Here is a 12678-nt window from a genome sequence, read left to right on the forward strand (position 1 = left end):
CACGGGCAATTAACAAAGATTCACAGGAGCCGTGACTTGTCCCTGACTTTTACTAAAAATGTCTATGACAAAACAGGGAGGGAGGAGGGTCCAGCACCCTGCACTCCTGTGGCTGGGAGCTGGCACCCCTGCCCTGTGGCTGGGAGAGACCTTCACCTGTGGCGCCTAGAGAGCTGTGGGGGATCCCCTATCGCTTGCTGTGGCTAGGGAGCTGTGGGGGCTAGGGAACTGCCAGGGGATTACCCCCCACCGTCCGCAGCCCCAGCAGCTGGGGAACTGCCGGGGGATTCCCCCACACCGCCGGTGGTAGCAGCTCCAGGCCACCGCGGGAGGTGGGGGAACCCTGCAGTTCCCAGCAGCTGCGGGCTGAAGTCTCAGAGGTCTGCGGAAGTCATAGATTCCGTGACTTCCGCGACCTCCATGACCAAATCGCAGCCTTAACTATAAACTATGAAACTATGAAAACGTTATACACTGAACTACAGAAGAACTTGCGAAAGCAAGCCGCAATTCCAACAACTGTCACGGGCAGCAAGAAGAGACTGAGGCAGCGCTGGGGTCGGCAAGGTCATACATTGAGTGCCATGGAGGCGCCACTCCAGAGGGCTCTACAGCTGACCCAATGGGTGCTGCTAGGGGGAAAACTTTCCCATGACTGTGCATGTGGCACACACACAACTAACTGGAATCGATATGAGCAAGCACTTGAAGAAGAATTAAGATTTACTCTTGCTATTCGACACCTAGCCATTATGATATACCAGGTTATCTCAGCATAGCAGATGTAAAAATTCACATATCCCTTTTTTAAGTGAGAAGTTTTATTTCTTCCTTTTTCATGTTTTAAACTCATCTATAAATTATGATCCACAACCAAGATTTATTTTAATAAAAAAAACTTTATTTAGATGGGCTCAAACCAACCACTAATATTTTCCAGTAATAGTTTCAACACATAATTTAATAAAATTATTAATTTCCCATACCATTTCCTTCCCCCCTCCCATGTTCTCATTCTCCTTTTGCATTTCCCAGATGCAGTATCACCACAATTTCCCATTGGGAATACAGTATATGCAGTCTCAACCATATTCTATGTTATTTCTTTGGCGTTAGGTGATCATTTTTCCCAAAGACGTAGTAAATTTTTTCTGTGACACGATGCCTCGGTCTTTCCTTTAAATTCCAGTCTTCCATGGAGTAAGCAATCCACCTTCAATAATGAGAACTCACCAACAGTCATTATCTATTGAGAAGTCTCACTAGATTCTCTAGACATTTTAAGTGATAGGCTTTTAGCTGGTTTCCTTCTGGCTGTGAAAGAGCTAAAAAGGAAAAAAAAAAAAAACCAAGACTTCAGAGCTTTTCTGTTACCTTTCAATATTTCACGTACTCGGACTTCAAAGGTTACATCAAACCCACAGATTCAAGAGACTCTTGCTAATGCACACATTTTATAATCTGCACAACAAATTGGTAGTCGCGTTCCCCTCAAATATTTTACAGTAATATCCTGTACTGGCATTTCATATTGCTGTCTTTGTTTCTACACAAAAGACATTACAAACCATTTACTAATACAATACCCTTGGAAATTTCCAATCAACTGGGACAAGGAAGGCAAACGAGCCTTTCCTCAGGCTCCAATCAGTGTATCCTTGGCAGTTGCCTCAGCATGAATGAGACTGTGCTTCTACTACAACTTCTCCAGAGCACAGGGTAGAGTGGGGAAGGACAAAGCTAAAACAAGGCTAGTAATGCACTTCAGAAGTCGAGCCACGAACACTCTGAAAGGATTTCTATGGTGCCCCAACCAGTACATTCCCACTCGCTCCCCTAGTTGGAAGCCTGGTCAGCCTTGTAAAATCATGAAAGCTTCCCAGGCCAGCCTAGTAGATATATTTTCCTGAGGTAAGTTTTCCTGGCAACTGTGTATAATTGCAAAGGGTTATAATTAAAATTTAACTAATCTGTGAAAATAAGTAGTACAATCTAGGGCTAATAGGTGCTATGGTAATAAAAATAATCAACTTTATAATGCACCATCCTTGTATTAGTTACCTGCTAATGTGAAAAATTCAGTAATTCAAGGAGTTATTAGAATAATGAGGTATTATAATATCTCTAGCAACATATGCTGTTTTTATATAGCTCTATGGACGTACAATGTATAATGATTTTGCCAGGCAAACAAGACTTTCCAATCACAAGTACTTTAAACCTATTGAACCAATAGGCTGGAACAGTACAAACAGAATACACCATACAAATGAGTGGAAAGAAAACCACTGTACATTATATAGAACTTAAAATGTATTTTCTAACAGAGGACGGTCATCAGATATGCTGGCAAAAATCCATCTAATCAGGGCTAGTCTACTCCAAAATAAAACAAAAAATAGTCTAAATTTAGGAGCCATTTGCTGGCCACTCTGTCTTGTAAACAAATATGGCAATTTAGCCCCAATTGTGCAATGATGTGTGCGTGTACTGAGGAGCATGTACAGACTGACTGAACTCACTAGGAGTGCTCAGGTGCTTAAAGATAAGCATGCACATAAGTCTTTGCAGGAGCAGGGCCCCAATGAGACTGAGCAGAACAAACAAGCCCACATATTAGCTACTGTAGCTACAACCCCACTCTACAGTCCTGCTTAGAGAAATGTCCAATTAGACATGCTTTTAATCTTTTTTGGACAGCTTGCAAGAACAGTTATCTATTATGTAAAAGCTGTCCAAATTATAGCTAACTGCAACTTCTTAGAACAGTCAACATGCTTTTAAAAAGCCATCCAAAGTCAAAGTAAAAACCAGCCAATTTACAGAGCAGTACTGTCAGGATAGAACAGTATTCTGGTCTTCCCTGTGCAGCAGAATTCAACAAGGTTAAGTGAGGTCAGTTCTAACTGGGCAGTGGTTGTCATCACCAAAATACAAGGTTTTAGCACAGAGAAAGTCTGGCTACAAAATCGTTTTGCTGCCATCACAATCAAATGTATCTCACAGACTAATCCTTAGCAATTACCACCTCACAAATCTTATTTACAATTTGGCACCAGAAGCTTTTTTTATTATTATTTTGAAAAAAGATGCTGAACAGCAAAGTACATGGTGAATTTAAAAGGATCAACAGAACCCAAAATTTTAGAAAAAACTTACAGCACAACAAAATGCTTCCTTTTTGTTGTACTGCAGAGCAATATAGTGTATTAATGATTTCTTTTCACAGAAAAATTACAGAATTGGCGGTTACTCCTTTGAGATGGAAACTAAATTCTCCAATAACTTACTTTTCTTCACTAAAGAATAAGCCTCATCTACTCTTCTCTTTATTGATGGATTCCTCAAAGTCACTTTTGCCTGTAGAACAAAGAAGAATAATCCAATAACTACATTTATTACCACATGCTGATGCTTTTAAAATCAGGCTGTCTTCAAACCACAGCTATTTTTTGGCAGCAAGCCAACAGAATATAGCATTCAAGAATTTAACAGTGCAACAAGTGATTATACCATCTTGTACATGGCATTTGTGAAAAATAAACAGGAGAGCAATGAATTGCAGCAATGATGGAACCCATTTCCCAAGCCATGGCTTGGTGTATCAGCAAGTACTGCTTGGAATATTAAATTGGCAAACACAAGTGACATTCTTGCAAACTTCATGGTAAAAAGCACAGTACAAAAAGGCATATATTGTGCGACTTCTAAAGCAATAAAAATGTCATATTGTAATCAGCATATATCAGAAGCTACATGATAACTTACAAGAACACGGTCATGTTACTTAGGTTCATGTGAAAAATAAGTTGACTCTCCTTTGTATATCTCCTCTTAAAGGAAAACTAGTGACTTAGTTTTAATTACAAATAATTTTAAAGGAAGTGAATCTTCCAGTGAGTAGGTTTTTGATTTATTTATTAAGGCCCCAATCCTGCAACTTGTTCTTTGGAAGTGGATCCCAGCATCTGCTTCATTCATTCCAATGGGATCTGCCAAGGCATGGGTGTCTGCCCAGGCTTAACAAGTTGCAGAATCGAGGCCTAATTTTATAACTGGACATAAAGGATACATTTTACAGGACATCTAACTTGTAGTAGATCAACATTATAGCAAAAATGTTATAAGGATATAACTGTTATTACTGCAGGTTACGTGCTTTGATTTTTTTTTTTTTAAATTGGAAGCCTTTTCAAATACTAACCTTCTGATAATTGTGAAGCAAAGACCAAAGTGCAGCTGCTCCTATTCTCTGAGCAGTGAGGCTGTCACTTTCTAAACAGGCAGACAGCACTGCAATAGCTTTATCTAATGAAGAAAACAAAGGCATACACAAAGACTAGCAAAACACATTATGACAGATTTCCACCTATGAAATGTTCTTATTCTGGCAATTTGTCTCTATTTCTAGGATAAATATTGCTATGGCACAACAAGTGCAAAGTTCATATAATCAGATAGTTTAATATGAATAAGTACCTAGCATACCTGTAAGCACTATAAAATAATGTTAATAAATATAAGCAGCAAAATATAGTCTATACTAAAAATTAAGATTAAGCCATAAAAGAATGGACATTTTAAATTATAGCCACTACAATGTGCATAGCTGACTGTTGCACATAAATATTGAACCACATAAGAGATACTACATATTAAGCTGTTTTAAGAACACCTGATAGGCATATATACAATATTATATATACAGTACCAGTATCATTACCAGTACAATGGGGTAGAATTAAGACAGTCTGCCAATTTTTACAGTGGTTGCCACCTGCTTGATATCACTACTGTCACATTTTTTGCCTTATCCTTCTCAGATTCTCTCATCTCCAAAGTTTACCTCTGGGCTTTCAGTAGAATGAAAGTCATCTGGTCTATCTGTTCAGCACATCTGACTGCTCACTCCACAATACAAATGCATTGGGTAGACTATGGAGTTGAGTAATGATTATTTATCAAAGACACTCAACAATGATCTGGAAAAATTTGAGAACAGCTTCAGTTGGAAGCTACTGGGAACTTCATTACAGAAGAGTGGAGCATCCTTTCTAAGTAGTCCTGGCCTCTACAAACTACCAAAGAGAACTCTTTCTATTTCCCTGCAGTAAGCATTTATGCTATATTCATCCCTATAGTATAGGAGTGGATCAGTATATCTGGAGAAAAGTGGCATGACTTGACATAAGAGGCACAGATTTCTGAGGGGTATAGGGAATATGCACAGTCTAAGTTTTGTCCAACTGAAAGACAGCTCTTATAACTAACTCATAAGATTCTTTTTTTAAATTGTATTTCTAAGCCAGATTATGTAAAAGCTAAGTGTTTGATGCACAGGACTCCTCCTCACTTCCTTTTAAAAAAGGCATGGTCTCCCATTCAAGTGCCTAGTCAAAACCTTCCCATTCAAGTTATATTATTGTAATTTCAAAATAGCAAGATCTCAGAATAAAGGGAATGTACTTACTTTATAGGAACTGAAATTCTTTCAGATGCATGGTCTCTGTGGGCATTCACTATGGATGCACATGCACTCTGTGCAATTGGGACCAGAAGTTATTGGAAAGCAGTGTCTGTTGTTCCACACGTTCACCATTCAACTCCTCATAAATGAGGGCATGAGGGGTGGCACAGACCGTCGCCCTCTCTCCAGTTCCTACTCTACCATGAATCACCTGAGCTGAGCAGAGGGGAAGGAGGATGGGTCATGAATACCTACAAGGACCACTCATCATGAAGAACTCCAGTTACTATAAGGTAACTGTCTCAGCTGGTGTCTATGGGTATTCACTATGGGTGACTCCCAAGCAGTGCTTATTGACAAGGTAGGTGCAAGGAAGTGTTCTGCACAATACTTTTCAGGCTTGCAGAACCAAAGGAAGCCAAGGCTTGAATCAGAGCATACAGTCTAATAAGTGTGTGAATGGAGCCCCTAGTTGCCACCCTACAGTTCTCCTGGAGAGGCTTGAGCTCTGGTAGAATGAGACTTGACTGAGGAGGAAGGGCTTCTGCAAGCTGATAGCAGAGGACGATGCCACTGGAAATCCATCTTGAGGTCCTTTGGGAAGATATTGCCTCTCCATTCATTGCTCAATAATGCAGATGAATAAACTCAGAGATCTTCTCAAGATCTGCCTAGACAGAACACCAGAGCTGTGTGTACATCTAGGGAATGGAGTTTTCAGTCTTCCCTAGTGTTGAGAAGTTTCAGGTAAAATAGAGGTAGCTGAATCATCTTCTTCAAGTGAAAGTCAAAAGGATCTTTGGGGATAAACTTGGGATGCAATCTGAGGATACTTTCCCTTTATGAGAGATCATATAAGATGGGTCTGCCGTAAAGGCTCTGAGCGCTCACACCCTCCTGGCTGTGGTGATGGCTGCCAGGAAGACCCTCTTCATTGGTAAGTGTAAGAGGGAGCAGGAGGACAAAGATTCAAATGATGGGTTAATAAATACCGATAGCACAAGGTTTAGATCTCAAACAGGAGTAGGTCTTGATACTGACAGGAACATTCTGACAATGCCTTTTAAGTACCTTACAGTTGTGAGCTGGGTGAAAATTGAGCAGCTCTCTATCAGACGATGAAAGGCATTAATAACTGCTAAAGGTACCCTCAATGAGCTGATGGACAGGCCCGATGACTATGGGGAGAAGATAATCCAGGATAAGGGGAGGATACTCTCTCTGTGCAGTAACTGGAATTCTTCAAGATGTGTGTTGAGATGTGTGGGTGCTTCACTTCAGGTGCACATGCACCCCATGTGCCTTTGATCAGATATTTTTGATTTCAGTGCCTGTTTGACCTGTGCATGGGCTCCAGACAGCATCGTGTCCCGTAACAAGGATATAGAGAACTATGTGGGTAAACCGCCCTCAACTCCTTCTCTACCACAAAGTCCCGCAAGACAAAACTCTGAAGCAAAGGGGAAGGAGGGTGGATAGTGGAGCATCCTAGTGATAGGAGGACACATCTCAAGGAACTCCAGTTACTGCACAAGGTGAATAACCTCTCCTTCTCAGAGTATTGTCCCTAAGTGTGCTCCACTTCAGGCTACTACTGGGAACCATCCCCTGAAGGGGGGGGGGGGGATTCAGAGCTGGATCTAATACTGCTATTCCAACGGCAGCACCTGACATAGAGGAGCATACCAGGGGAAAAAGAGTTTGAGAAAAGTGTGCACTGATGCCCAGGTTGCCGCACTGCAAATTACATCAATTGTTTCATTTTTTAATATTGCCATGGAGGTAGTTTGGGATCTTGTAGAATGAGCTATTATTCACCAAGGGGGGCTGAATATTAGCAGCCTTGTAACAAGCAAGAATACAACTGAAAACCCACTTTGAAAGTCTTTGGATGGAGATTGTGGATCATTTAGATCTGTCCGTAACTGAGATAAAAAGTCCAGAAGACTTTATAAATGGTTTGGTTCTGTCCAAATGAAAGGCTAAAATCCTTCTAATGTCCCAGGTATGGAGGGCAGTTTTCTCTCTAATCTCCTGTAGCTTTGGGGGTGGGTGGGGAGGAAACACAGGAAGGTGGATAACTTGGTTAATGTGAAAACTGGAGGATATTCTAGGTATGAACTTGGGATGTGGGTGTAACGATTCCTTACGCTTGAAGAAAACAGTAAAGCATGGTAGTGGTGGTGAGGGATCAGCCATTAATGCTCTCAGTCCCCCAACTCCGTGAACAGAAGTAATGGCCCCTAAGAATGCCATTTTCATAGATAAGTGCACCAGAGAACACTTAGCTAGCAGTTCAAAAGAAGGTTTAATAAGACTATTAAAGACCAAGCTCAAATCCCATACAGGAATAGGTTCTCTGATTTGTGGAATAAGGGTAACCAACCCTTTGATGAATCCTACTATTATGGGTTGAAAAAGACTGAGAATTCCTGCACAGGGGAATGAAAGGCTGTAATAGCCACCAAATCAACTCTGACAGAACTCATGGAAAGACCCGATTTCTTTAAATCCAACACAATCAGGAACAGTGGAGTGGGAAGAATAAACTGGTGAACATTGTTGCTTGGTACACCAATGGTGAAATTTCTTCCATTTTTGAAGGCAAGTATTTCTAGAAGAGACCTTTCTTCTATTAAATAGGACCTGTTGTACCTCTGTCGAATATGGAACCTCCCTGAGAACCATTGAGGAGCCAAGCTCTGAGTTGGATGATGGTCACGTCAGGACAGAGTGTCGGACCAGAATCCCAAGACAGCAGATGAGAAAGGCCGAACTGGAAATGAGACGAATCAGGTAAGAGTATTAGACCTGCCTCAGCCAAGGTGGTTTAACCAGAATGACGATGATTTGTTTGATCTTGTTCAGTACTCTCAGAGGATACACCAGGTCCAAAATAGCTTCATTCATGGGGAGTGCCACTTTGGAGGTAGCAGTCAACATGAGAACGTCCAAGAGCTTTGTGTGTAAATTCCTGGTACTGCCTTTCGTCATCTGGAGAACAGCGGGAGACCAGCATCACTGTCTCACCCAGAGAATATGAAGAAGCTGTTGGTGGATCCAGTGATATGCGCTTCTCTGGCTATAACTGTTCCTCTGGATGCTCTAGAGGGGTCTGAGATGCTGGCAGACCAGGTGCCAACCTAAGTTCCCACTAAGTTGTTAGGCTGCGCAGCTGCCTATTAAGCCCTACACAGGGGCTCAGAGTTGTGGCAGGAAGAGGTGCCCCTCCCCCAGCATGGACCTGCAGTGGCAGGGAGAGGCCTGAGTTCCTTGTGAACTCCGGTATACCCATTCCAGGGCATGGAGTCACACCTGGACCCAAAGGAAAAGGAAGAAGCAGCTCTCTTCTTCCAGGACTGCTGAGCTGATTTTGTCTGACTTCTTATGAGGGTATATCTCCTTACCCTCTTTGTGATTCTGATTCATGTAGTCTCAGGACCTGCTAAGGGTTGTGCTGGTGCCAGGCCAGAGGCACCAGACGGTGAGGCAGAATGCAGGAGGGTCCCGGATCCAGTCAAGGTCTCATGGAGAGCTCCATCAGGTGCTGTCAAAGTCTAAACTCCCAAGACTGCCTAGTGCAAGAGGAGAAGGAACAGCAGATCTCACACTTTGATGGGGTGTGTGATTCCCCCAGCCAGTACAGGCAGCTCTTGTGGGGGTTGCTTACTGGGAAGACCAGTGGTGAGACAAAGCAAGGACCGTGGGCATTAGCGTCCCAAGCACTGGAGGAATAACTGTGGTTGGGGCGGAGGGGAACAAATTCCCTTGCTTCCTGCTAAAACTACTAACAAATTAAATGCTAAAACTTTTAAAATAATAAACTATTTACAGTATTCACAGGTTAGAACTTAGAGCAAACTAAAGACTATAGACTTTAGGTTTCTGTCCCAGACCAGGAGCGGTAGAAAAAGAAATGGAGAGAGAGGCAGGTCGACCTGTGCCAGCCCCTATGCCCTCAAGTGAAAGCACGAGGTGAAGGGCACAGGTATGAACCACTGGACGTGGCTATTGAAGGATTTCTGGTCCCAGGGTGCATGGAGCACATGTGCACCCAGGCCAGATACCCCTTGGGACCAGCACTCTAAGAACAAATACAAATAATTTTAGCTGTCTGGTATGTTTCCTATAGTCTTCTTGAACATATTTCTTCCAGTTTTTAATGTCTATAATTTCCCAAATTTTTGTTAGAAGACTGAGCATTCACTGAATAAAAAATGCTTTTGTAAACAATATATTGGATTTTCTGTCAGCACCCCAAATTACAATAAAATATAGTAGTGCAAAATCTAGACGAGAGTTTAGATATCATTGGGATATATACCATTCGCAAGTATCTTGGGCTTGTTAGTTGGACTAAAGCAGATGTTGTGCAGAATAAGAAGGACTATATGGTGACTACTCTTGTGTTTGTATTTGCTCATCTCCACCAGCTGGTCTAAACCACCATTTAGCTTCATAATCATCTGCTGTCCATCCTCTCCAAAGGATATATTCAGTAGCAGCTTTAGCCAGTGGCTAGCCAGTGTACTAGGGCCTTTATTTCCTCCTTTTGGCAATGACAGAGACAAAAAGTTCTGTAAGAAGTTACTCTGTCAGAAAAGAGAAAATGCACAGCGTTATTTCATTGCTAAGTAATATTCCTTTCACACACACCCTCCATGTAACTAGTGTACTGGTCTACCTGTCCCATGTTCCCATTGTTAGTCTCCTATGCCCATATTATTCAAAACATGTTTTCAGCAATATTTCGCAATAGCAAAAAAAAAAAAAAAGTGTTTCAAAAGTAAGTGCTTCTTGTAGTGTCAATGACCACTGGCGTTTTTCTTGGTGATCCGTCAAATTAAACAGTTTTAATAGTTACACTGTCCCATTCTCAGTTCGTTGACTCACATGACCCTCTCAATCTGTAGACACATGAAAAAAATCAAAACAGTATGTACATTTTACTTACATTTCAGGAAAGCTGTTAGATTGGCATTTAAGAAAATAAAGTGTGGTGAAAAAGCAAGAACTTCTTGGCCATTACAGGAAAGTGCATCATCTACTCCAATGTTCTAGAAACAAAGGGTAACAAAGAGTTTGCCCACTCCTCCCACTGCCAGTAACCATCCTTTGTTGACCTTCTTTTCTGTGCAGCTGCCATGAAACCTCCATCCTCCTAAACACAGCTTCCGTGGTGCTGAAGATGCCCCAGAGAGTCTTTGATTTGCTTGACCTGGCATTGGTCATGGTATCAAAAAACTCTACTTCCACTTTAAGGTGCTCTAGGGCAGATGGAAGCCTACTCTATCATTGCATAGGAGAGAGGGTCTGGCTTGTTGGTCTCCACCCTAAGGAAGGTCTGTAACTAAGTGTGTCAATCCTTTCACATCTGAAGTTCTCTCACAAGGAAATGTAGTTCAATCCCAGTAAGACCTGCACGATCTGTGACATAAGCACTCAGCTGGTGGGGAGGAGGGAGAAATCACTCAACTAGTAAACCCTTGTAGCCAAACCAAAGGGTAAGCTATGGAGAGAAGACCACAGTCAAATCTTTTCACTAGACAGACAGATGCTCTAACAGTAAAAGAAAACAAATAAAATGAAAGGATTGAGAGAGATCTTCCAACAGGAAAACCTTCCCAAAAAAAGAAACACTGATACATAAGTAGTTTCAATATAATTCATGTCTAAATATACTGAGCTGAATACACGATTATGCTAATTATTTTATTTTCAAACACATAATTAGCTTCAAGTGCAGTAATGTACATTGACAGCACATGGAGAAAAGAGAGATGAAGAAGACAGCAATTTAATCAAAAAGGAGCACCAGTAATAATATAATCTTAATTTGGAAAGGACTCTACAAAGACATTAAATAAAATACAACCAGGTAATACCAAACATGTTTTATTACCAGCTTTTGGAGCATCAATGCCAAAGACTATTTATATTTCAGTACCACCAGAAGCTCTAGTCAGCATCGGAGCCTCGCTGAGCTAGTCTCTGTACATAGTAAAACAAGGTCCTTGTCCCAAAGAGTTTATAATCTAATAAAATGAAAGCTAGCAAAATAAAGCAAAATTCAAAAGAATGAAATGAGAACTTTTCAGCATACACTTGAAACAAGAGAAAAGAAAAAAAAAAACCCTTAAACCTAACTAAACGAGAATTCCGACAGTGTAGAAGTATTTGATTTAGGTGCTATCCTCTCTAAAAGTGTATTTTTGTTTTTCATTATCACTGTGTCTGCAAGACAGATAAAGTTTTGGTACTGTCATTTGATTTATCTTCTTATTTACTCATGAACAGCTTCTTCTAATATATACTGACTGCTATAAAATCTTACCTCACTCACCTTGTCTGTCTCATGTCCTGGGACCACAGTTACAATAAGAATGGAAGACTTTTAATTTTGCTGTTTAAAATGGAAATTCCATAACAGGAAGAAGAAAGTCAAACTAAACAGTGACATCTACTTCCTGAGCAAATGCAAGAAATAAAACATCATCCCCAGAGGGATCACCATCTATAACCCTCTGACCACCACATACAACTCCAAATATGTTGAAGAGCTAGTTAGAAGGTCTGCAGAAAAACTGAGGAACCACCTCCAGCACCTCACACATTCCAGAAGGTACCACCTCAAACAAGAAATTACCACATGATCCAACACAATGGAAGAAAATATATAGGAATAACAGAGCAGGTGACACCTGTGGAGGAGAGGCGCTATATGTGAAAGAAAGCACAGAGTTAAATATAGTAAAAATCTCAAATGAATCAAACAGTACCACAGAATCTTTATGGACAGAAATTTCATAGTTGAAAAATAAGAGTTAAGCAGTAGGAGTACAATACCGACCACCTGACCAGCATGGTGATGGTGATTTGTGAAATGCTCAGGGAGACTAGAGAGCCTACAAAAACAGAAAATCCAATAATAATGGGGGATTTCAACTACCCCTATATTGACTAGGAATATACCTCCTCAGAATGGGATGCAGAGATAAAATTTCTAGACACCATTAATGTCTGCATCTTGGAGCAACTAGTCCTGGAACTCACAAGAGGCAGGGGAATTTTTGATTTAGTCCTAAGTGGTGCACAGGTTCTGGTCGAACAGGTGAATATAACTGAACCTCTCAGTAATAGCGACTATGATGCAATTAAACGTAGCATTCTTGTAGAGGGGAAAATACCAAAGAAATCCAGCACAGCAGCAT

General features: G+C 41.0%; 1 protein-coding gene across 2 annotated transcripts in view; it reads right to left on the reverse strand.

Annotated features, from left to right (window-relative positions):
* Window positions 1-914: 914 nt before the first annotated feature.
* The window catches only part of RTTN (rotatin), a 143523-nt gene continuing 131759 nt past the window's right edge, over window positions 915-12678 (reverse strand). For both annotated transcript variants that reach the window (XM_084619019.1, XM_084619018.1), the window contains exons 46-49: window positions 9792-10059; window positions 4205-4308; window positions 3291-3360; window positions 915-1325 (exon numbers count right to left, since the gene is read on the reverse strand). In XM_084619019.1, the coding sequence (XP_084475145.1) occupies window positions 1243-1325; window positions 3291-3360; window positions 4205-4308; window positions 9792-10059 (525 nt within the window). In that variant the 3' untranslated portion in view covers window positions 915-1242. The remainder of the gene's footprint in view (window positions 1326-3290; window positions 3361-4204; window positions 4309-9791; window positions 10060-12678) is intronic.

This window comes from Lepidochelys olivacea (genome assembly GCF_965140295.1).
Source record: "Lepidochelys olivacea isolate rLepOli2 genome assembly, chromosome: 2".
In the NCBI taxonomy this organism is placed as follows: domain Eukaryota; kingdom Metazoa; phylum Chordata; order Testudines; family Cheloniidae; genus Lepidochelys; species Lepidochelys olivacea.